Below are 23,857 nucleotides of genomic sequence, written 5' to 3'. Positions count from 1 at the left end.
GTTGTAAAATCCTCAGCTTCATTGTTTGTATCTAAGTAGCTCTCTCTCTCACACACACACACACACACACACGCACAGACATACCCCTCAGCCTGGTCACCTCATTGCCATCATGCTTAACTCATAGAACAGTGATGTACAGTCCTGATCTCTGCCTGCCACTTACAAATGAAAGCATACCTTCTTCATTCTTAGGGTTCACAGCGCCCATCCTTGTGGCACATTTACTAAGTGTAAATGCTTATTTTTATCTGACATGCCTATTTCTCAGATGGATTCTGTGTGTATGTCTCTCTCTGATACCTGAATATGGCCACAAGAAATGAAAACCTAGTACTGTTCAGCTATGCTCTTGGTTTTGGTTCTTGCAAAAATCCTCAAGTGGCAAGAAAAAATGAATAGGGAGACCTATCAGATCTCTTTCAACTTCAAATCCCACTTTTCATTCTCCTGGCATTTCTCCTTACCCTACCCTCCTTTTGAGGGTACTCTTCATAACTTTCCACTAGATGGCGCACTTATTTTGATACCCTGGTTCTGGCTGGGTCTCTGCATGCACTTGGCGTCCCTCCTAACCCAGTGCCCCTTCTCTGCCCCACCCACAAACGCCATCAAGCAGAAAGTACCTAGATGATACCTACTATATGGGCACTCACAAATACCTCACAAATACAGTGTACTGGAATTAAATTCAAGATTGTCTTTTGAAAGAAAATGACTAATACGATTTTTTGTTGTTGTTGTTGGGGGGGAGGTTTATTTTGGTGTTCCTGAGTTATATAAATGGAGAAGGAAATGGCAACCCACTCCAGTGTTCTTGCCTGGAGAATCCCAGGGACAGGGGAGCCTGGTGGGCTGCCGTCTATGGGGTCACACAGAGTCAGACACGACTGAAGTGACACAGTAGCAGCAGCAGAGTTATATAAAAGCAGATTAAATATGCACTTTTCTGCCATGTTCAATCTTTATTGCAAGATGTAAGATTCTTTCTGTATTACAGTGATATTTTAGTTATTGTATAAAACTTCTCTGGCCTTTAAAGTAGCCTTTCAGTTCAGTTCAGTCGCTCAGTCATGTTCGACTCTTTGCGACCCCGTAAATCCTTTAGTTAGACCCATAACTATAATCCCTGCTGCTTCTGCTGCTGCTGCTGTCACTTCAGTCGTGTCTGACTCTGTGCAATGGCAGCCCACTAGGCTCCCCTGTCCCTGGGATTCTCCAGGCAAGGACACTGGCGTGGGTTGCCATTTCCTTCTCCAATGCATGAAAGTGAAAGTGAAGTCACTCAGTCGTGTCGGACTCTTAGCGACCCCATGGACTGCAGCCTACCAGGCTCCTTCATCCATGGGATTTTCCAGGCAAGAGTACTGGAGTGGGGTGCCATTGCCTTCTCCGAACTATAATCCCTGCTGCTGCTAAGTCGCTTCAGTCGTGTCCGACTCTGTGCGACCCCATAGACGGTAGCCCACCAGGCTCCGGCATCCCTGGGATTCTCCAGGCAAGAACACTGGAGTGGGTTGCCATTTCCTTCTCCAATGCATGAAAGTGAAAAGTGAAAGTGAAGTCGCTCAGTCCTGTCTGACTCTTAGCGACCCCATGGACTGCAGCCTACCAGCCTCCTCCATCCGTGGGATTTTCCAGGCAAGAGTACTGGAGTGGGGTGCCATTGCCTTCTCCTAACTATAATCCCTAGGAAAACCTAAATCCATGCTCTATGTGATTTCACATTAATAACCATAAGGTATGGAGTTATGTATTTTGGGCTCCCTTGCAAAGATGAGGAAATTGGAGAGCTTAAATCACTAACTCAAGGACCCAGGGCTGGAGAAGGTGTACGATGAGAGCTCAGCTTCCAGGGTTCTTTCCACCGCACCACAGTCGCTCCAAACTGTGACTGCTTATACCATGTGATTTAGCTGGGAATTACTATTCACCAGGTTTCCCAGGTGACTCAGTGGTAAAGAATCCGCCTGCAATGCAGGAGATGTGGGTTCAGTGCCTAGGTCAGAAAGATTCCCTGGAGAAGGTAGTGGCAACCCATGTCAGTATTCTTGCCTGGAGAATCCCATGGACAGAGGAACCTGGTGGGCTACAGTTCATTGTGTCACAAAAGAGTCAGACACAACTAAACAATACCAACAACGTTATTCTCCATAAACATAGGAAAGCAATTTCAACGGGCTATCTTGTCAGAGTCCATTCTGTCAAATGGGTCTTAGGTCACATCAAACTCCTTGATATAAAGTTGGAGAAAAGCCACTTTTCTTGAAATCCATTATCAACTTTAATTCACTTTACACACAACTTGTCCTCATTCCAAATAAATGTGTTATACTAATAGTCATATTTTACAGGATTTTCTGTCATATAACCTTATTCTGGTCTATATTTAGAATGAAATATATCTCTTGACATAATCTTGCCTAATACTAGTAAAATCATTTTAATGGAATCTCTTTTTGTTCAGTTTTGTATAAAATGTGGGACTATTAGCCCGGTAATGAGCATATATTTTACTTCTAATCTATATTTATTTATTTTTACCCTGCCTTTGTACAAATGGACTTGAGAATAAATTATAATTTTTAAACATGCAGACTGAATTTTCTAACTTAGCTATATTTTCTAATGTGTTAACTCTTTGTGTATGTCTAAGAAGAAAACACTATTAATCTGATAGTATTTTCAATGAGGATAAACCTATTCATGTTTCCATTTTCAGTGTGGAAAAACTAACTGGGGTAGCTCGCTATCACATTGAAACATCAACCAAAATTCAGAATGAACTTTATTTAGACCAAGAAGACTTCTTCATTAATGGCGATATCAAAGTCTTTCCAGATCCACCTCCTCCGGTACGCCCTCCACCTGTGGAAAAGGAGGAAAACGGCACCCTGACCATCGAGCAGCTGGACAACCTCCGGGATCAGTTCTTAGATATAGCGCCCAAAGGTAGGAAAAGTGATTATTGTGAAAAGAGGACAAAAAAAAAACAAAAAAGTTTGAGGTTAACCAGGAAGGCAATCACCTGTCCACAAGTAAAACAGCCTTCTGTGGTCATGTGGTGCTGAAACGAGCCCTTGCTTCATTCTAGTTTATCTAGTATTTGCTTCATACAACATAGATCTGAATTAAACAGAGCAAAACAGTGTCTAACACTTTGGCGGTATGGCGACTCTCATCCCTGATAATTCTCCTCTCCTGCTCTCCCTGCCCCTGGTAGCCATTTGGCAATGAGCATTACTTCATCTGGTAGTTGAGAAGCAGCCTTCATGCATCCTTCAAGTTTAAGTTTCATTGGGAATTTACTGGGATTATGAGCTATGTTTCTATGTTCCCCAACTAGTCTAGGGAGGGAGACCAGGGAGTAGAGAACTTCCCATTTATGTATGCCTTTTCCTGCAATGTTTTGTAGACCAAGAGCAGAACCTTTGTGAACACATACTTGCTTAATCAATTGATTAATTAATCTGTTCACATGTAAGTGGACACATTATTTTCTGCACACAAATTCTTGATTTCCTTCACCTTTTATTATTATGACTCTAGCACCTACACAGGCTTTTTTTTTTTTAAGTTTTGGATGTTTCTACTTATAGATATTCAGCAGTGAGTGCCATCAACTGACAGCACACATAATTCAGACAGAACATGGAGGATCATCATCTCCGTTTTATGGGTCAGGATACTGAGTGGCAGAGCAGTTGAGAACTTGCCTATGGTCACATATCCCTCAGGACACTTCAGGTTCAAAGGTCTTGTCCCTTCTCACTGAACCAAGTTGCCTCACATAAAGAGGCTTGTCTTCCAAAATCTCCTACTTACTAGAAAATCATTTGCTTTTCCTAAGAATAGTCAGCTGACCTTTGTCCATTACTAACACAGTTTCACTTTCATGATGGTTGTACTTCACTTTTTTTTTTTTAAGTTCAGTATTTCCAGAAAACCACATTAGATCTCATTAGTCAAGAGAGTATTGCTTTACTTTAAGCCTAAAGACTTCCTTGCTAAGCCCAGTGGGTGAAATAGATGTACCCACTGTATCCCTGGGTAGTCCCCTACCCTGGGAAGTGTCACCTCATCTAATCAGCTTGAGTGGGTCTACACCTCCAGGATATAAAGGCACAGCAACTCAGGTTGGCAGCATTTGAGTAGGGAGCAGAAGGCCCCAAAGTATGGCCATCAGCAGCTACAGAAGAAAAAAAAAAAAAAAAAAAACTCAATTTTATAGAGCCAGCACATGAAATTCCTTCAGTGAGGCAGATTCCAGCCTCTTTGCCATTGTGTGGGCTTACAAGGTCTTTTTATTACATATTTCCTTCTTCAAAGTTGCTTTTGCTTTTTATTTTATCCAGACTATTATTTATATATAAAATAAGACAGAGCTATAAAAATTCAAATATGAAATATAATTTGCTTTAATTCTAAATGAGGGTGACTGGAAGCAGGTCAAAATTTAAAGTTTTGGGGGACATTTGAGTAGGTGGAAAATTATAACCACACATAGTCCCTTTCAGAAGAGACTTTACATTCATCACAATAGCCGTAAAACATTCTTGGCTCCAACCTCAAAATCAAGAGTTTGCATTTCAACTAAAAGTTTAAAAATAAATTACAGGGACTTCCCTAGTGGTCCAGTGGCTAAGACTCTGCACTTTCACTACAGGGGGCGCTGGTTCAATCCCTGGTCCACTCCTGCCGCAAGGAGTGGCCAAAAAGTAAAAAAATAAATAAATTACAAATATCAGTTATAACTTGACATGTGTATGTCTTAGATTAACACTAGAAACTGGACCAAAAGATATCAACTGATACACTGTCTATTTTCAGAGTATGGTAGGGTACAACAGTTCTCAAAGTATGGTAGGAAGAGGAAGGGAGGGAGAAGAAAGAAAGGGAGGTAGAGGAAGAAGGAGATAGTTATATATAATATATGAAAGTGAAGTCGCTCAGTCGTGTCCGTCTCTTTGCGAGCCCATGGACTGTTGTCTACCAGGCTTCTCTGTCCAAGGGATTTTCCAGGCAAGAGTACTGGAGTGGGTTACCATTTCCTTCATATATATATATATATGTATGTATGTATAAAAGTAGATGTAAAAGGAAAACCACTTGCCCTAGGGACTTAGAGCATGATTTGAAAAGGCATCCAAAGAAGAAGAAAATATAAACTTCTATATAGATTCTTTCCAAAACAAAATCTGAACTTGATCAAAACAAAACAAAAAACAAAGTGCTCAAGAATGCAAACAAGGGAGAATCAGTGTGCAAAGAGGTTGGTCAGGGAAACTGCAGAAAAACAGCTTGGAGGGAGGAACTGAAAGAAGTAAAGAGTGACTAGATGGCAAGGATACAGAGGATATTTAAAGTTGGGGGAACAGTCACCAGAAACCATGGAGCTATGAGGCTTGAGTACAGATGCTCATGGAAAGGTCAGGGACTTCTCTGCTTCTCCTTCCCCAGTTGTATGAACTGCAGGAAAACACATACAGAGACCAACTCTTTCTGTGGAACCACCTCCACCATCTGTGCTGGAGAATTATCCAGATTTAAGAACAACAGTTATAATTGACACAGAATTGACAAAGCTATATAATACCATGGGATTTGGAGATCTCGATGGTTCAAAATGAGTTACGGTCTATAAGCAAAAAGTTTAAACCCTTTCTTTGTTATTAGCTCAGTTATACTATTTGAAAAAATATATGTTGCATATGGCACTTTTTAAGTTCATGTGAAACACAGCAGATTCGGGCGGTCTATCAACAGAAATAATATTCATTGTTGTCATTTTGCTCATGTATAAAAGGTAAGACAAAATAATAATCATTCTATTTCCTGTATCCCAGAGTCACAGAATTAGAGGTTCTCTGATGACATCTTAGAAGTTAATTACCACTCGCCCTTTCTCCCAGTTCCTTTGACACCCAAAACATTCTCTGACTTAAGTCTTTCTTCTTCATTAATTGTTATTAATGATTATTAATAGATATACATTGATCTGTTTTTTACATGAAGTTTTTGTTGTATTCCTTTCAAGAATTAGAAAATCTTTTAGGATACCTCTCATGACACTTACCCTAAAAATCTACAATTTCAAAAGACCCTCTTAATTGAAGTGATAACCATTTTGAAAATATAGAGCAACTGGCTGAAAGTAGTAACTTTCCAAATGTGGGCTCTTACAAAACTTCCTGCTTCAACTTGAAAATTGCTGTTATATCTAAGCCAAGAAATGTGAGCATTTTCTTATACTATTTCACATAGTCCAATGCAACCTATGATATCTAAGATGCAAGCATCAAGCTCACTGAAATATATTAAAATATGATGAATAGATGAATCTTTTCTAGGAAAAAAACATACATATTTGCACGTAACAATCATTATGTTACTAGGCCCGTCATAAGAGTCATACATATTTGCACGTAACAATCATTATGTTACTAGGCCCGTCGTAAGAGTATTTTAGCAAATTTACAAGGGCTATCAATGTCATTAAGTTACACTTTGTTACATTTAATTATGCTACATAAATAAAATTATTGAGTGAAATGGATAATCTTTCATTAAAACAAGTGACTGAATAAATACTTGTGAACAACTAGTATCAAAATATTAATAGAAAGAACTAAAGCTTAAAGAGTTTTTGCTGAGTACTGGTTATCCACATGAAAATTAAGTCATTAAGATAGTGCTTACTGAAAATAACAGAAAATTAAAAGTGTGTAATATACTGTCATGCTTTTATTCAGCCCTGCTTTCCTCATCAAATTAGGCATGTGTCATATTTCTAAATCTCCTTTGATAAAGGCAGTAATTAGACATAAAATACCATTTGTTGATTGTCACAAATATGCCAGAAAAAAAAGATCTTATATGTGATAATCATACAAAATTATGCAAAATGTAATTAAAGGACTTATCATGCTAACATTTTTATTACCACCCAACAAAGATCCAACAAAGATCTATACTTAAAGTTTTAGGAGCAGCTTAAGTCAGTAAGACAGCCTGAATCTTCAGGACCTTCTTTCTACTGCCTGTCCCAGGGATCATTCCTATGAGCATACTCCCAGCACAGAATGGATTTTGTGGATATTTTCTGAATTATGACAGAAGTCAATATTGGAATGGTGTCGAGCCCTGTGTGTCAGCCCCTACTCAAGCATCTTCACGTTAATTCACTTCTTACCCATGGCTGGATGAGGAAGAAGACCCATCCGTGGGTAAGAAGAGTCAGACAGCTCTTTCCAACTCCACCTCATGTCAAATGACTGTAATATGATCTTGAGCAAATTATTTAACCTCTTTTTGTCACACTTTCCTCATCTGAAAAATGGGGTATTTCACTGTTATGACCATTAAAGTAATTAATGCTCATAAAGTGCTTTAAAAGTGTCTGGCACACTGGATGTGCAATTCAGGTGTGATATAAGCCATTATCACTTAATAATATAATTACAGTAATGTTATATTCTTATGTAATATATAACATTATGCAATATGGATACAAACTCTGCGTATTATTACGCAGAATGTAAGCTCGGTATCCTGAAGGTGCACATGCCCTAAGAGGTACCTTCAGAGATTTCCTGGTGGTTCACCGGGTAAAGAATACATATGCAATGCAAGAGACGCAGGAGACACAGGTTCAATTCCCCAGATCCCCTGGAGAAGGGTATGGCAACCCACTCCAGATTTCTTGCCTGGAGAATCTCATGGACAGAGGAGCCTGGCAGGCTACAGTCCATTGGGTCACAGAATCAGACACGACTAAGTGACAGAACACATAGGAACACAGTGTTATCTTAGAACGATTCCAGAAAAAAAAAAAAGAAAGAAATGAAAATTCACAACACCAGGTGGAACTGAACCCTGAGGTATGCAGCTCCCTGGGGACTGTAAGCCTCCAAACCAAAAACATTCAGCTATGTACCGAGTGAGCTCTGGGTAGTTACATCCTGTCCAAACATCAAGTGCTAAGCATATCAGAAAGAGAGTCTTTCTCCAATGCAAGCAATTTGGAGTCTGTTGAAGCTAGAACACTTTAGCAATGTTCCAGTGTCCCCACTTAAGCCATAAGGACTCCTTTTCTTTGTAAGCTCATCAGTACTTGATGTAATATCTTATAGAGATTTGGTTCATAGTTATTTTGATTTCTGCTCAGAGGCTATCCAGAGAAACACTATTCAGCAAATTCTGTACCCTCAACTCCTTCTTCAAGAGAGGCAGTGCTTAGTTTTTCAAGGCCTGCAACTTTGTTTTAAAAAATGACAAGTGTCCCTCTCAACGCCCTCTTGGAGACCCTGGGAGTCAATGATTGGTCTCAGAGACGGGGCACAAATTCAGGAAGTCTAGGCTGTAGTGGCCGAGCTCCATCACCCAGCTCCGTGGTTTTTACAAGAATCCAAGGAGGAAGTAGTTGTTTCTCCTGTGTGGGTCAGCAAAGGATGTAGTCCATGGGAAACTTCTGGCAGAAGCTTCCAGGAAGAGAAGCAGGGGCAGAGTTTTCTAGGCACAGGAGAAAATGGAATCAACACTGAGATTTTGAAGTTGCATGACCTATTTAGGGAATGGGCAACAGACAAGCCAGGAAATGAGGGCCACAAAGAGCTTGTGGTCAGGCTGTGAAATCTTAAGATTGTGTGATCAGTCACTCAGGCGTGTCCGGCTCTTTGCAACCACATGGGCCATAGCCCGCCAGGGATTTCCCAGGCAAGAATACTGGAGTGGGTTGCCATTTTATCTTCCATGGGATCTTCCCAACCCTCAGTTCCTGCACTGGCAGGCGAATTTTTACCAGTGCAACACCTGGGAAGCCCACGTGAAGCCTCAGGCTGCCCCCAAAGGCCACAATGGAGAGAATTATCAAAAACATTTAGAGCCAAAGGATGTGGAGATTGGATTGGAGGGAGGATGACTGTATCTGAGAGCAGCAGACACTACTGTCTCCCTAGAAAGCCTCAGCTAACCTAGAAGCAAGAGTAAGGGCACCTGGTGATTCCCTGAAAGGAGAAACTAGACAGTTGTGTGGGTTTTCCCAGGCTTAGTGTCTGAGAAAATTCTAGAACTATGACACTATACTTTGCAGAGAAATAAGCTCCCTATTTTGATCTGAAAAGTAAATTAGTCTGACATTTACTCAAATCAAGAAATACAGAAAAATTTCTTAGAAAAGTGGAGAAGGAAATGGCTACCCACTCCAGTATTCTTTCCTGAAGAATTCCACGGACAGAGGAGCCTAGTGGGCTACAGTCCATGGGGTCGCAAAGAGTCAGAGACAACTGAGCGACCAACACTTTCACGCTTCTTAGAAAAGGTAGAAGAAAGGATTGATGTTATTAACAGGAATATCTAAGCAGGTGGCAAGTCCTAGAGATTAGGGCAAGAAGGAGTGTGGCACTCAGCCTGGAAACTCCTTCCACTCGCTCGAGTCACATCACAGAAATGCAGTAGTAAATCTAGAAGCCTTTGGACCTGGTAGAATAGTCTGTGGGCACAGTTCCAGGTGTCTCTTCAGGGGGAATGTAGTCTCATGAAGCCGGAGAATTACATGTGGCCAGTGATAAAGTGTGTGCTCAGAATTCAAGATAGCATTTCTGGAAAATCTGGCCAGAAAGCTAATGATATGAAAACTAGCTAAATTAGTAGTGAAAGTTAGTCTTTTCATTCAACAGCCAGAGTCTGCTTTTTTCACGCAGCTGTTCATGTATTCACCAACTCTCTCGTGTGTAGAGCAGGCAGCCAGCATGGCGCTAAGGGTCTAGTGTGGGAAGCTTGAAAGTTACCCAACCTGCACGAAAGATAGTGGAGGCAGTGGGTCCCGGCTATAAGGAGACTAGGTTTAAATGAAAACAGGAAAATTTAGGATCTAAAAATAAATACATAAATAAGGATTTGTTTTAACAACAACAATTGCAAAAGGATTGGTTAAAAGGCAAAATATAAATTAGAGGCCAATAAAGTAGGAGACAGAAGCAGACTGACAAAGGTTTTCAATTTAAAGATGTTAAGAGACATGAGATCCAAAAGATCAATTAGGAAAGGAGATTTATTTTCTTGAACATCTCCCTAGTGCTTAGCAGTCATCTGGCACGTGACAAAGCACAGAAGAAGGGTGGTTCTGTCTGTTGAGGAGGGAAAGCCTGGGACCCTAAAGCCTTAACCTGAAGCAAACACTGAGTGTGTGTGTCAACATGAGTCATTTTAGTATCAAGTCACACAAGCACATGTTCCAAGTTTCATTGTGCTGTGAAATAGGACAATGTAATCTCATGACCAGGAGTTTCACAGAAGTTGTAGGAGGAGAGAGAGATGTTGGTCTAGGCTCTCTGCCTTTAGGAAGAAATGTATTTTAGGAGTTTTGTGTGATTTTAATTATTTTGTCCTTCTGTCCAGATAAATACATATTCCTCTCTCTGGCAGATAAATGAGTGTCAGAAATTAGACCTTAAGGGAAAAGAAAAAGATGAGGTACAACTCCTTTGCAAAATAATCTAGGAAGGATGCCCTCCCCCCTTTTTTTATAGATCTAAATGTAAAATCTAAACTGTATAACTTCTTTTAGTATCAGTAAATTTTTAAAATTTATTTTTAATTGGAGGATAATAGCTTTACAGTGTTGTGTTGGTTTCTGCTGTACAATAAGGTGAATCAGCTATAAGTATACACATATCCCCTCCCTCTTGAGCCTCCCTTCCACACCCACCCTCCCTTCACTCAACCCACCTCTAGGTCATCACAGAGCACTGAACTGAGCTCCCTGCGCTATACAACAGCTTCCCACTAGGACCCCCTATTTGTAGCAGCCAACCAATGCCAGAGAAAGTAGAGCTGAGGCGGGAGGGGAGAGGTGTCCAAAGCAAACCCTGCAGAGGCAAGGCCCTACGTATCCTGTGATTCTTGTGTTTTCACCCAGAGAAGGCAATAACAGCAAAAGACCATGCCCCTCTCCTGCCTGGAGAAACAGGTTCTAGGGAGAAGGAGACCATAGCATCCTTCACCCACAGGAAAAACCTGTAATATGTAGTGTGTAACAGTGGGGGGCTAGGTAAGACCACCTGCTAGCTAACCCCAACTCCACCATGGATGGCCACTGTGACACTGGACAAATTAATTACCCTCTCTGTGCCTTAGCTTTTTTAATCCACAAACTGGCTATCAGTACTAGTAACTGACCCACTTTCTTAACTATATAAAATAGGGATACTGGGTGATGAAAAGTAAATGATACAAAGCACTTGGAGCACTACTCAAAATGCCTGGTAAGTGGGAAGCCCTCCCTAGGATTGTTCTAGAAATAATAAGTTCAGAGAGGGGGACAGGAATTAAAATTGCCCGTAGGCATCAGAAATTACTTAAAATAACAACATGGAGTTATTTTAAAGGCAGGGATCCTCCAGACGATGTGAGTGGATTCACCAAGAAGCAGAAAAGGCCTCGGAAGCTTGACCATTACCTCCCAAAGAAGAACAATCAATTTTTGAAAATTTGGCTTAAAAAATACCCTTGGCTTGTATACGATGAGATACTAAATCTTATGTTCTGTGGCCTGTGTCGTAAACATGGAGTGATATCAAAGGGAAATCAGGTGAGTTTTTTTTATGGCACGGATAACTTCAGGACTGAATTTCTCAACGCGCATCATCTGAGCGAGCCTCACGCCAAGGCGTCCCTCATGGAAGCCACGAGTGGTTCTCCAGGGAGCAGAGCAACCACGGAGCTGATGGTGAGGACCATGAGCAAGGTGACCCTCGGCAGGGTGGAGAACCTGTTCCGGTCCTGCCACGCCATCGCCAAAACCGGACGTCCCCTCAAAGACTTCCTCTGGATGTGTTCGCTGGACGATATGAAGGGAGTTGATATTGGCCCGGTGTTCAGAACCAGTAAATCGGCCAGAACTTTTACGTACTTTATTGCTGAAGTGGAACGGAGAGCTCTAAGAGAGAAGTTAGAAAAAAGTCAGTTCTTCTCCGTCCTCAGTGATGGGATTGCAGCCAGTTCAGTTGAGGAAGCTCAACTCGTATATGTGCAGTTTGCACGCGCAGGGAGAGTGCACTGCCAAATCGTCGGGGTACAGACCGTGGAGAAGAAGGAGCCCCGGGCGATAAAACATGCCATCGAGAAAACTCTAGAGAGAAATCTTCAACTTCGGCTGTCGAACCAAGACTGGGCAAAGAAACTGGTGGGTTTTGGAAGTGATGGAGCTCCGGGTTCAGAGGGAGAAAACAGCAGCGAGGTGGCCCTGCTTTTAAGGGAAATCCAGCCAGGTGTGCTGCCTGTTTACTGCTTTGCCCATCACCTCGAACTATCTTACCAGGCGGTGTTCCGGAACGTTCCCCTCTACAACCTTGTGAAAGACCTTCTTCATAGCATGTACTGCTTCTATCACGATTCTCCTGCTCACAGGAGTGCTCTGCTAACTGCTTTCGAGGGCCTCCACCTTCGACCTGCGATGCCCTCTCAAGTCAGCGGCCAGAGGTGGCTTCAGGGATTGCAGACTGCCCTCCAGAACTTTCTCAAGGGATATCCAGCAATTGTCCAGCAGCTGCATTCAGTAAGTAATTTTGAAATATGGTACTATTTCAGATTTTCAGAATTTAAAAAAAAATACTTTTATTGAGCAATTTGAGATAATTTTGAGAAAGATAAACCACTATTTTATTCCCAACCTGTATTACAGGCAGAAGAAAGCAGAAGTGACAGCAGTCATCAGAAAGCCAAAGAACTCCTGGAGTCTCTCCTCCAGGCAGACGTCGTCAAATTTGTCCATTTCTTGTTGGATGTCGTCAATGTCCTTAGCATACTGTCCCACGTCAGTCAGAACAGAAATTCCTCAATTGCTGATATATTTGCCACCTTAGAGTCAACACTGGAAATGCTCCAAATCTATCAGACAAGGTGAGGAGTCCAGGATGATCTGAGAGTCTATCAAAACCAGACAGCTGGACTTGGGAAACCATTTGCCAGAAGCTTTTGCATGTAATCATCTCTTGGGGCATTTTTTTTCCCCCCTCCCAGACCAGGGCCGAAAGAACGTGGGGTGGATTCAGTCACACACTTTCATGGTAACTGCCTAGGAGGAAAGGGAAACATTTCTGATGTGAGAAACATGGTTTTAACACATCTTATCAAGAAGCTGCGAGGCTGTTTCAGAGATGCCAACCAAGATGTGGTGAAGGCAACCATGATTGGAAGCTTTAAACTGTGGCCGGCAAAAATAAATCAAGGTAACCCATGAATACTGGCTCCGATTCTGTTGTTCTTTGATCGTCTGTACACATGTCTGTCAGATGTGTGACTTTTTCTTTGGCATATTGATTGCAGAATTTGGAGAAAAAGAGGTGGCCATCCTGATTGCACATTATGAACCAGTATTAGAGGCAGCCAAGGTGAAAATTGACCAAGTAGACACAGAATGGAGCATGTTGAAATTGGAGATCTACTCTAGGTAAGCATAAGTAACCTAGTTGATTTATAAATATTGGGGTAAAACTTAGGAGTCTCCATCTCTCACAGTTTTTATTTTTTTTCTCCTAGATTTCAGAACATTCGCAAACTGACCTGGGATTTTGTGAATTCTGTTTATTTACACAAGTATCCAAACATCCTGACACTCATTGACCTCGTGCTAAGCCTGCCTGCAAGTTCAGCTGAGGCAGGACGCGGCTTTAGTCAGATGAAGCGCATCAGGTCCCAAATGCATGCCAAGGTCAAGGCTGACAGCATGACGGATCTCCTGATCATTCAGTTGAATTCTCCAGACATTAACAACTTTGACCCTAGGAAAGCCATTCATTTATGGAATACAAGAACACCATCCTCAACTGAGGACACAAGACCTAACTCAGATTGCTCATCAAACTCAGAAAGCCTTGGGGAAAGTGACTAGTAATGTGATAAATATCGACCTCATCATTGATCCTAGCAAAAAGAACTGTTTTCAAAAACCTGAAATTTAAAAGTCACCAGTCTTCACATCAAACACAAAAGGCATTTGGCATCATCCAGACATACAAAGCAAAAATCCAAACCTTCCAATTCTAGTCCTATATTCGCACATTCTTTCACACTCTTTGGGTGAAGTGTATACTTCTAAGCAATGGTACTATCTTGTCGTCGTCTTTCTGAGAGTTATTCTAAGGGTAACCGGACAATAATTATGATCAAGAGTGCCTTTAGGCCTGGCTTACAATTAACTGTTTTTTTCTGGATAATTGTAATGGATGGCTGCATTAGATAAGTAACTTAGGGCCAATTGGAAAGAACTTCTTTTTTTTTTAATCTGTAAACAAAATTTGTAAGCTTATCCATTTCTATTACTGCATTATATGTGAAAGTCATATTATTATATGCCTTGATCATTTAAGAAACAAGGCCAAAGATCAAAATAGTTTTTGCATTTCACACTAAAGTCCCCAGATAAATAATATCTATGTGAGCTGAAAGTATTTTCTTAGAACACTTTGCTTGTGCCATAGATATTAGAGACAGTGGAACTATTTTACAAATCTACCAGAAATTTTAAATACTTTGAGCCTCTTCATGGTTTCAATTGAGTTTATTTCTGGTTTCATTTTAAGGAAGATGAATGATTTATTTCTAACTTATCTGAAAACCAATGTAGTATCATACAAAGCTCATTTTACCAAAAATTCCACTACCTGGGGAAGTTATTCTCATTTCTATAAAATTGGATATTCAGGTTTGGTCAAAAAGGATAGAGAATCTGTTTCTGAACAACCTGCTGAATGGCCAGTTGCATCAAAGAAAGAAATATTCTACTCTTGCTACACAGAAAATTACCTTCCAGATCTGAACCTTGTGTATTTTATATGAACTACTGAAATTTTAAAATGATTACTACATTTTCCCAAAGGTTAGAGGAAATTATTAATAAAATTCATGTTGGACTTGAGAGATGCTAAAAACTTAGATATAGGAAGAAAAATGTGAGACTCTACACCTATTCCACTCTTTTTATTCCTAAACAAAGAAGAATAGCTGTATACTCTGGACCTGACAGTTACCCTAATACATGTAGGAGTGTCTCCTGGCTCTAGAAGGTACCTCTGCTATGGGAGTTAGACATTATTTTAAGCAGAAACACTTATTTTTGCTTTCCTACTTCTTTTTTAATGCATGTGCATGAAATTTGAAATAAGCAACAGACTAAACAAATATCTCATAGTAAAGTAGATTCATGTTTAAGAGCAAAAGCCTTCGAAATATTAGTGACCTTTTATAAAATATATCAGAATGTTTGAGCCAATTAAATAACTAAATTAGCACTTCCAACCCAGTAATTTAGTAATTCAAATATCCCTAAATTTAACCCAAACGAATATATTCTGATCTAAAAAAAGCAAAATGAGGATAAATGTGTTATTTTGATCACAGTGGTGATATGCATGCGTTTGAAACACCTTTATCCCATATTTGCCAAAGTGTTGTACTCTAGTGGCCTACACTAGGAACTAACAGGAATAACGAATATTACTGTAAATAATAATAGTATTCATTTTAATAATATAAATAATAATAGGAATAATGAACTATTTTTTAATTCAACCTATTCTGAATAAAAGGTCAAAGAAGACTCCAAACCAAAATATAAAGTCTCAGTATTTTACCCAGTCTGGAATGAGTTATCACTAAGCCAAAAAAGACATGTTGACTTAGATGAGAAACAACCATGAAAGAGAATCGGAAAATTGATTAATATTTTTGTATTTTCAAAATGTCTAATGTTTCTCTAAAGGTTGAAGTTTTAAATAAAATGATTATACAAATATCCATTATTTATTCAATTTTTAGCAAAAGAAACAGATCATATAATAACACCAAAAAATATTTCTCCTTGTATTGTAGGTATAATAGGAAATAAAGCATTTGCTGACCTTCTGCTGGATTTGGTAACCCTGAACCTTGGAACAAACAACTTTCCTAGTAGTTGGATGAACCTCACTCAACCTGAAGTAAGCTTCAATTTTGTTTGGGTTTCAAGCCTTGAGAATTCTCTTCTTTGATTGATAAGTCAATAGTTTTAAAATAACCAGTCCATTCACGGTATCTGACATTTAGCAGAAAGTGAAGTCACTCAGTCGTGTCCGACTCTTTGTGACCCCATGGACTGTAGCCTACCAGTCTTCTCCATCCATGGGATTTTCCAGGCAAGAGTACTGGAGTGGATTGCCATTGCCTTCTCCAGGGGATCTTCCCAATCCAGGAATCAAACCCGGGTCTCTCGCATTGTAGGCAGCCAATAAACTCGAATAAACCAATGAAAGAACTTCAAGTTAAGACATGTAGTATGTTCAGGCACAGTATTTGAAAACAAGTGATGATGCTGACAGTCAGTGAAACTTTACAGAGACTGTGAGGGTCAGCCAATGAGTTAGTATCTATTACTACCAGATGGAGTGATCCTAACAAGTAACAGTAGATGATTCAGGCTTGCTTTCATCATATTCTTCTCCTTAAGAAAACAAGACGGTTAAAGAATATTTCCCTACAAGCTGTCGAGCCCTCCCACATTCATATCATCTTTATTCCACCTCTGTTGGAAAGGTACGAAGTGTACTATGGTCACAAACATTAATTCCTTGTGTGCATACGTGTGTGCTAAGTCACTTCAGTCATGTCTGACTCTTTGTGACCCCGTGAACTGCAGCCTTCGAGACTCCTCTGTCCATTGGATTCTCCAGGCAAGAATACTGGAGTGGGTTGCCGTGCCCTCCAGGGGATCTTCCCAACCCAGGGATCAGACCCACATCTCTCGCGTCTCCTGTATTGGCAGGCGGTTTCTTTACCACTAGTGCCACCTGGGAAATCCAGTTCCTTGTATAACAGTAAGCAAAACCCACAAATGTCAAGGAAGCAAAAATGGAAACACTCTCTAGGTTCTGTCTGGCATGGATTGCTTCATAGGACCTGAGGGAGCAAGTCAGCTCTGACCGTATTAACCAAGCTAAAAATTTTACCTCCTTTGCCAGAACCTGTCACTATGAAATGCAAGCAGGTAGAATGTCACAAGAGAATCATACAAATATCCCAATGGCATTTCCTGTTTTCTTCTAGTTGCAGGAGTTAGCATCTTTGTTGGTAACAAACTCGGAGTCCGTGGACTGGCGGAAATTCTTGTTAGTAGTAGCGCTGCCTTGGCCCATCCCCCTGGAGGAGGAGCTTCTGGAGACCCTGCAGAGGTTCAAGGCCCTGGATGCGGAGCAGCTGGGCACCGTCACTTACGAACAGTATAAGCAGGTCACTCCTGGCCCCTGGTGGCACTAATCCTATCAGAGTACTTTTGACCTAAGAAGTATATTACTCCCTGATCTCACCATGCCAGGTCTTATGGCCCATGTTTAGGCTCCCAGAGGCAGCACAGGCACTGCCCAGGTCCTAGGCAGAAGTCTGCTCCCACCTACCCCCACTTCACCCCCTGGGAAAGGGAGGGTCTGAAAAAGTCCAAACTGCTTGCAGAGCTAAGGGCTCTTAAAGAAATCACAGCAAACATCATTGTCCTCTTCCCAAGTTCTTAACCTTGGCTTTTCATTAGACTCGCCTGCAGAGATTTTAATCAGCCCAATGCCCAATACCCAATACTCTGCGAGTCGCAACAACAGTTACAGCTAACACAGACAGGGAAAGGGCAGGTTTTTGGTTTTTTTTCCCTTTGATCATGAGCATGCTGAATGATGAGATGGTTTTTGACAAGTTGACTTTGAAATGTCTGTGGGAAATGCAGGCAGAAATGTCCCACCTGATATGGCAGATGCAGAAGTCAGGCAAATGTTGAAGTTATGAATGGATAAGATCACCCGAGAGAAGTGAGTAAAGTGATGGATAATCCAGTAACATGGTACCTGGCCAATGGATTTGCAGATAGGATATAACTGTGACCCTCACCAGAACAATTTGAAGAGAGTACAGAATCTAGATTGCAGAGGATTGATGGAATAAATTGTTCTTTAGGAAGTGACGATAAGACAGTCGATTCATCTTTTGAGAAGTTTGAGTAAGAAGAGAGTGAGTTAGAATGAAATACCATAACCAAGAAGGGTGTAAATGACTTAATTTGTGTCTGCTAATGGAATTCAAGCTTTCCCTAAAGTGGCGAAGAATCTGCCTACCAATGCAGGAGACACCGGCTTCAATCACTGAATCAGGAAGATCCCCTGGAGAAGGAAATGGCAACCCACTCCAGTATTCTTGCCTGGAAATCCCATGGACAGAGGAGCCTAGCAGGTTACAGTTTATGGGATTGCAAAAGAATGGGATACGGCTGAGCAACTGAACAACAGCAAAGAAATTTATCTTAGTGCCCACCACTTCGCAAAGCTGGTAGACACGAAAGGTTCATAAGGTGCTGATTTTGAATCAGGGTGATAATCTCTCAGTGCCTGTATCTCCTGTGTATTTCACCACTGAAAGATCACATCTCTTCCTGCTTCTCTTTTCTTCCTCAATTAATGGATGACGTGCTCATAGACAACCCTGACATTCCCACACTCAGACAGCTGAGCCAGCGGAGACAGCACTGGCACACTGAAGAGGTTCTTCAAGGCTGATGAACAAAGACACATAACTGACCGGGCTGACTTACTTCCCAAGTAGAGCAATCTGTGAATTCTTTCACTGTCCTGGACCTGGACTTACAACTTCTAAAGATGATTTTGTGTAAAAACACAAACAGCAGAGCAAAACTTGTTGGCTTAGGGTTTTAACAAGCGCGCAGTCACGAAAGTACCAACCTTCACTCTTGGCAGTATGTGCCAGTGAACACAGGATATCCATTTAAACATCTTTTTGCATAAACATGAGTTGAACATAGGTGTTGGTAATTTGTACCAACAAGTGCTGAGTAAAACCAGAAAGCTCCTTCACCAAAGGTGTGAATTTCTTAGAGAAAGTTGACTGCTGCATGAAACAGAAACTCAAATACACATATCAGAACACCACCTGGGTTCTGGGAGCAGTTGATTTCTGAGCTCTTCCCTCGCCCCTGGCCTACCCAGTGCCCACTCCTCAGAAAGCCCACGACAAAGAAGCCATTGGAGAGGCCTACTTGATTCCCCATGTGACTTACATATTCCCAGCACTTGCCAGATCACACCGCAATACAGAGTTCTTTTATGGGACTGCCAAAACAGCTGCTTCAGCAATGTTATGATTTGTGGAAAATGTCACCTTAGAATAGCCAAATAGTACAATTGCATTGCTGAAATGAAGTTCCCTGGGGGGAGAAAAAGAGAGAGAGATAGACTCTCTACTCTGCTTTTTATTTTATTTTTTATTTTTTTCTTTTCTTGACTAATTGCACGTTCACCACAACTGCCACCTGAGAATGTGTTGACTTCCCCAGCTTCTAAAATGGAATGAGACACAGGGTTTGTGAAGCTGCTCTGACTGTGTACCTGGGCTGAGCCACGCGAGCGTGAAACTGCCTTGCCTCTGCTCCCAGCCCTCAGGCAGCTGTGACACGCTGGCCTCTCGTGTGTGGGTGTCTAGTCACACTCACGCTGAATTCTTTGATGGCGAACTCTCTCGACTCACCTTCTTTCAGTAAGAATGCATGTTATCACAGGTTTAATGAGTCAGATGTTCTAGGATCCAAACAGCACAGCCCTTATTCTAAGGAAAAGTAAACCTCAAATTCCTTGGCCATATTTTAGCAAGAGAGTACAAAGGGACATTTCCACATTTCAAGGAGAAATCCCCTGATTATCCAGCGGGGCAGGATGTGGTTGACTAAACCCTGCTTGATCAATTTAAACCCAACCCTACAGTTCACGTGTACCATTTCACACGGCAAAATTTTCTTGGGCAACTTTTTAACATGCACAAGTTGTTCTCTAATTAGGTTCTTTCTTCTCTGGCGCTCTTATTGTGTGAAATACTTTGAAACAGCTTTCTAATTTTTAAAATACATCTATTATATTTTTTTTTATGTGACCGAATGAATTCTTGGTTTTAAAAATCAGGGGAAATTCCTATGTGTTGAAACAACTGGATACGTAATTGATGGTAGAGAAATTGCGGATGAAAAGGAATCCTTTTAATATTTCCTCTTTCTTGCTGGTTTTCAGCAATTTGATTATTGTGTCCCTCAGTGTGGTTTTCTTCACATTTATTTTGTTTGGGGCTCACTGAACTTCTTGAATCTGTGGGTTTGTAGTTTTTGTCAAATTTGGAAATTTTTCAGAAGTTTTTTTTCATACTCCCCCCACTACCATTTTCAAAATCCAATCACATGTGTGTCCCAAAGTTGCTGATCCTGAATTCTTTTATTTATTTTTTTCATTATTTTCTCTCTAATTCTATTTTGTATTCATTTCGACTCCTCCATTTTTTCCATTCACTGATCATTTCCTTTGTAGCACCAAATCTGTGATTAATACAATCCAGTGTGTTTTCATTGGAAATATACTTTTATTTCTTGAAGTTTAAGTTGGATCTTTTTTATATCCTTCATTTCTCTCTTCATCATATGCAATTTTTCCCTCTATCTCCTTGAACAAATGAAATTTATTTCAGTTCAGTTCAGTTCAGTTCAGTCACTCAGTCATGTCCAACTCTTTGCAACCCCATGAATCGCAGCACGCCAGGCCTCCCTGTCCATCACCAACTCCCGGAGTTCACCCAACTCACATCCATCGAGTCAGTGATGCCATCCAGCCATCTCATCCTCTGTTGTCCCCGCCTCCTCCTGCCCCCAATCCCTCCCAGCATCAGAGTCTTTTCCAATGAGTCAACTCTTCACATGAGGTGGCCAAAGTACTGGAGTTTCAGCTTTAGCATCATTCCTTCCAAAGAAATCCCAGGGCTGATCTTCAGAATGGACTGGTTAGATCTCCTTGCAGTCCAAGGGGACTCTCAAGAGTCTTCTCCAACACCACAGTTCAAAGGCATCAATTCTTCGGTGCTCAGCCTTCTTCACAGTCCAACTCTCATATCCATACATGACCACAGGAAAAACATAGCCTTGACTAGACGGACCTTTGTTGGCAAAATAATGTCTCTGCTTTTGAATATGCTATCTAGGTTGGTCATAACTTTTCTTCCAAGGAGCAAGCGTCTTTTAATTTCATGGCTTGCAATCACCATCTGCAGTGATTTTGGATCCCCCCAAAATAAAGTCTGACACTGTTTCCCCATCTATTTCCCATGAAGTGATGGGACCAGATGCCATGATCTTCGTTTTCTGAATGTTGAGCTTTAATCCAACTTTTTCACTCTCCTCTTTCACCTTCATCAAGAGACTTTTTAGTTCCTCTTCACTTTCTGCCGTAAGGGTGGTGTCATCTGCGTATCTGAGGTTATTGATATTTCTCCCCGTGATCTTGATTCCAGCTTGTGCTTCTTCCAGCCCAGCGTTTCTTATGATGTACTCTGCATATTTATTTAGAAGACCTAAATGAACATCCTTGTCTGTTCATTCTATCATCTATGTATTGCTGTGTTTGTTCCTATTAATTGATGTTTCTTCTGACTATGGGTTATATTTTCTGGCTTTTTTGAATGCCTTTGTATGGAATGCCACATGTTACAAATTTTATATGGCTGAGTGCCCAATTTTATATGCCTTTAAATATTATTGGGCATGCAATAATGTTATGTGCAATCAGTTTTATCCTTTCAAGGTTACATTAAGATTGGTAAGGGTGGGTCCAAAACAGCCTTTTATCGTAGGGCTAATTGGGCCCTGGTTTCCCAGGTGGCTCAGCAGTAAAGAATCTGCCTGCCAATGTAGGAGGCACAGGTTTGATCCCTGGGTTGGGAAGATCCCCTGGAGGATGATATGGCTACTCACTCCAGTATTCTTGCCTGGAGAATCCCATCAACAGAGTAGCCTGGCAGGCTATATAGTCCATGGGGTCACAAAAGAGTCAGTCACAACTGAACCACTAAATAACAACATTCTGGGCCCACTACTCAGGCAGTATCCTCCTGGGGACACTACTCAATACCTTATGCATCAGAAGGTCCTTCCCTGCCTGGTGGTCACATTTTCCCTGGTGGTAATATAGTCCCAGCCCTATGTAAGTTTTAGGAATTGTTAAACTTACTCCCTTCCTGTGATTCTTTCTCCCACTTCTGGTATTTTCCATACACATCTGCACAAGTCAGCTCTCAGCCAAGACTTGAGGAGATCTTTCTGCACATCTCTAGGGCTCACCTTCTCTTTCTGTGCACCTCTAGTGTTTTTCCCTGAAAATTCTATTAATAGTCATCATAGTGGTTAGTGTTGTTAGTGGCTAGTCGTCTCTGACTCTGCAACCCCATGGACTGTAGCCTGCCAGGCTACTGTGCCCATGGAATTCTCCAGACAAGAATACTGGAATGGGTTGCCATTTCCTTCTCCAGGGGATCTTCCCAACCTAGGAATGGAACCCAGGTCTCCTACACTGCAGGCAGATTCTTTACCAACTGAGCTACCAGTGAAGCTGCCCTTCCCTCAAATCCAAGTCTATCTTCTCAGCCCAGCAGGACATCCCAGTTCGATTTGGATGCCTCCCCTGGCTCTGTAGACTGAACCATAGTTGGGCTCCTCATTGTTCTCCTTATTTCAGGAATCACCATCCTGTGTTGCTTGTTGTTTAATGTCTGAAATAATTGTTATATATATATATATATAAACACATATATTTCATTTTTCTTATTTTTTTAGGCAGGAGGTAATTCTGAGCTTTGTCACTCCATCATGTCCCAAAGCATGAATGTTAACTGTGCTCCTCATCTCTCTATTCTCCATGGAGTGGTGAAGTAAAGGCGAAAGTGTTAGTTATTCAGTCATGTCTGACTTTTTTTGACCCCATGAACTGTAACCCACCAGGCTCCTCTGTCCATGGAATTCTCCAAGCAAGAATACTGAAGTGGGTTGTCATGCCCTTCTCCAGGGGATCTTCCTGACCCAGGGATTGAACTCAGGTCTCCCACATTACAGGCAGTTCCTTTACCATCTAAGCCACCAGGGAAGCCCCCATGGAGTGATACTTACTGTCAACAGTTTAGCCACTGGGCAAAGCAAAGCACTTACATTCAAACCTTGAGCCCATGATGGACCCTAGCTTCTCCTGGATCTTCTCCCTCACACGCTTATGCATGGCCAGAATCTCCCACCCAGCACTCTTCTGTTCTAAATGAAAACCCAGTCTCCACCTCTGGAGGCTGCATCCTCTTATAAGCTACCCAGCACCACTCCAGCCTTCTCTCCCAGCACAGGTAATTCTCGGAAGGAAAGAAGGCACAAAGCATAGGCCAGAGTCAGATTAGACCTGCCAATGGTTCTTGGCAGTAGGCAGTGCCAAGGGTAGGTTGTCAGTGTGGAAGACAGCAAGGGAGCAAGACCTAGGAACAAAAGGAAGTATTTGCCATATGGAAGCTTGGCAAGACACATTCTTTGAACCCAAGGAAGTAATACCTGATGTTCAATAGCAAATATGAATGAGGCAACCCAAAACATACTGAATGCCCAAATGTGTGATATAAACAAGTCAAACTGGAGTTCAGAGGAGAGAACAAAGGTGAGAGGACCTCTCTGAGGAGGTGTAATTTAAGCTGGGTCTGGAGAGATAAGCAGGTTGACATTGGTGGACAGGTAATCACCTGGAGGAGGAATGATGTGAGCAAAACAGCAAGAAAAGGAAATGGTTCTGAGTAGAGGCTGACATGACAAGAATCAAGTTTAGGGAAAATTGGTAGTCAAATGGTCTAAGTTGAAACAAAGAGAGAGACTGGAAATGAAGACAGCTCAAAGGCTGCTGGAGCAGCTCATGATGGAGGCAACAGGGCTCTACACCAGCATGGGAGCAGTGGGGTGGGGGAAAGGGGGAGAGGGGCAAGGCATGCCCAGACA

General features: G+C 41.4%; 1 protein-coding gene across 1 annotated transcript in view; it reads left to right on the top strand.

The window, feature by feature from the left end:
• SPEF2 (sperm flagellar 2) overlaps nucleotides 1-23,857 on the top strand; it is a 211,807-nt gene that overhangs the window by 163,712 nt on the left and 24,238 nt on the right. Inside the window, exons 29-31 of the mRNA XM_027520151.1 lie at nucleotides 2,723-2,952; nucleotides 15,871-15,977; nucleotides 17,080-17,262. Coding sequence (XP_027375952.1) covers nucleotides 2,723-2,952; nucleotides 15,871-15,977; nucleotides 17,080-17,262 — 520 coding nt within the window. The remainder of the gene's footprint in view (nucleotides 1-2,722; nucleotides 2,953-15,870; nucleotides 15,978-17,079; nucleotides 17,263-23,857) is intronic.

This window comes from Bos indicus x Bos taurus, chromosome 20 (genome assembly GCF_003369695.1).
Source record: "Bos indicus x Bos taurus breed Angus x Brahman F1 hybrid chromosome 20, Bos_hybrid_MaternalHap_v2.0, whole genome shotgun sequence".
NCBI lineage: Eukaryota > Metazoa > Chordata > Mammalia > Artiodactyla > Bovidae > Bos > Bos indicus x Bos taurus.
This window is presented reverse-complemented; position numbering and strand designations above follow the sequence as displayed.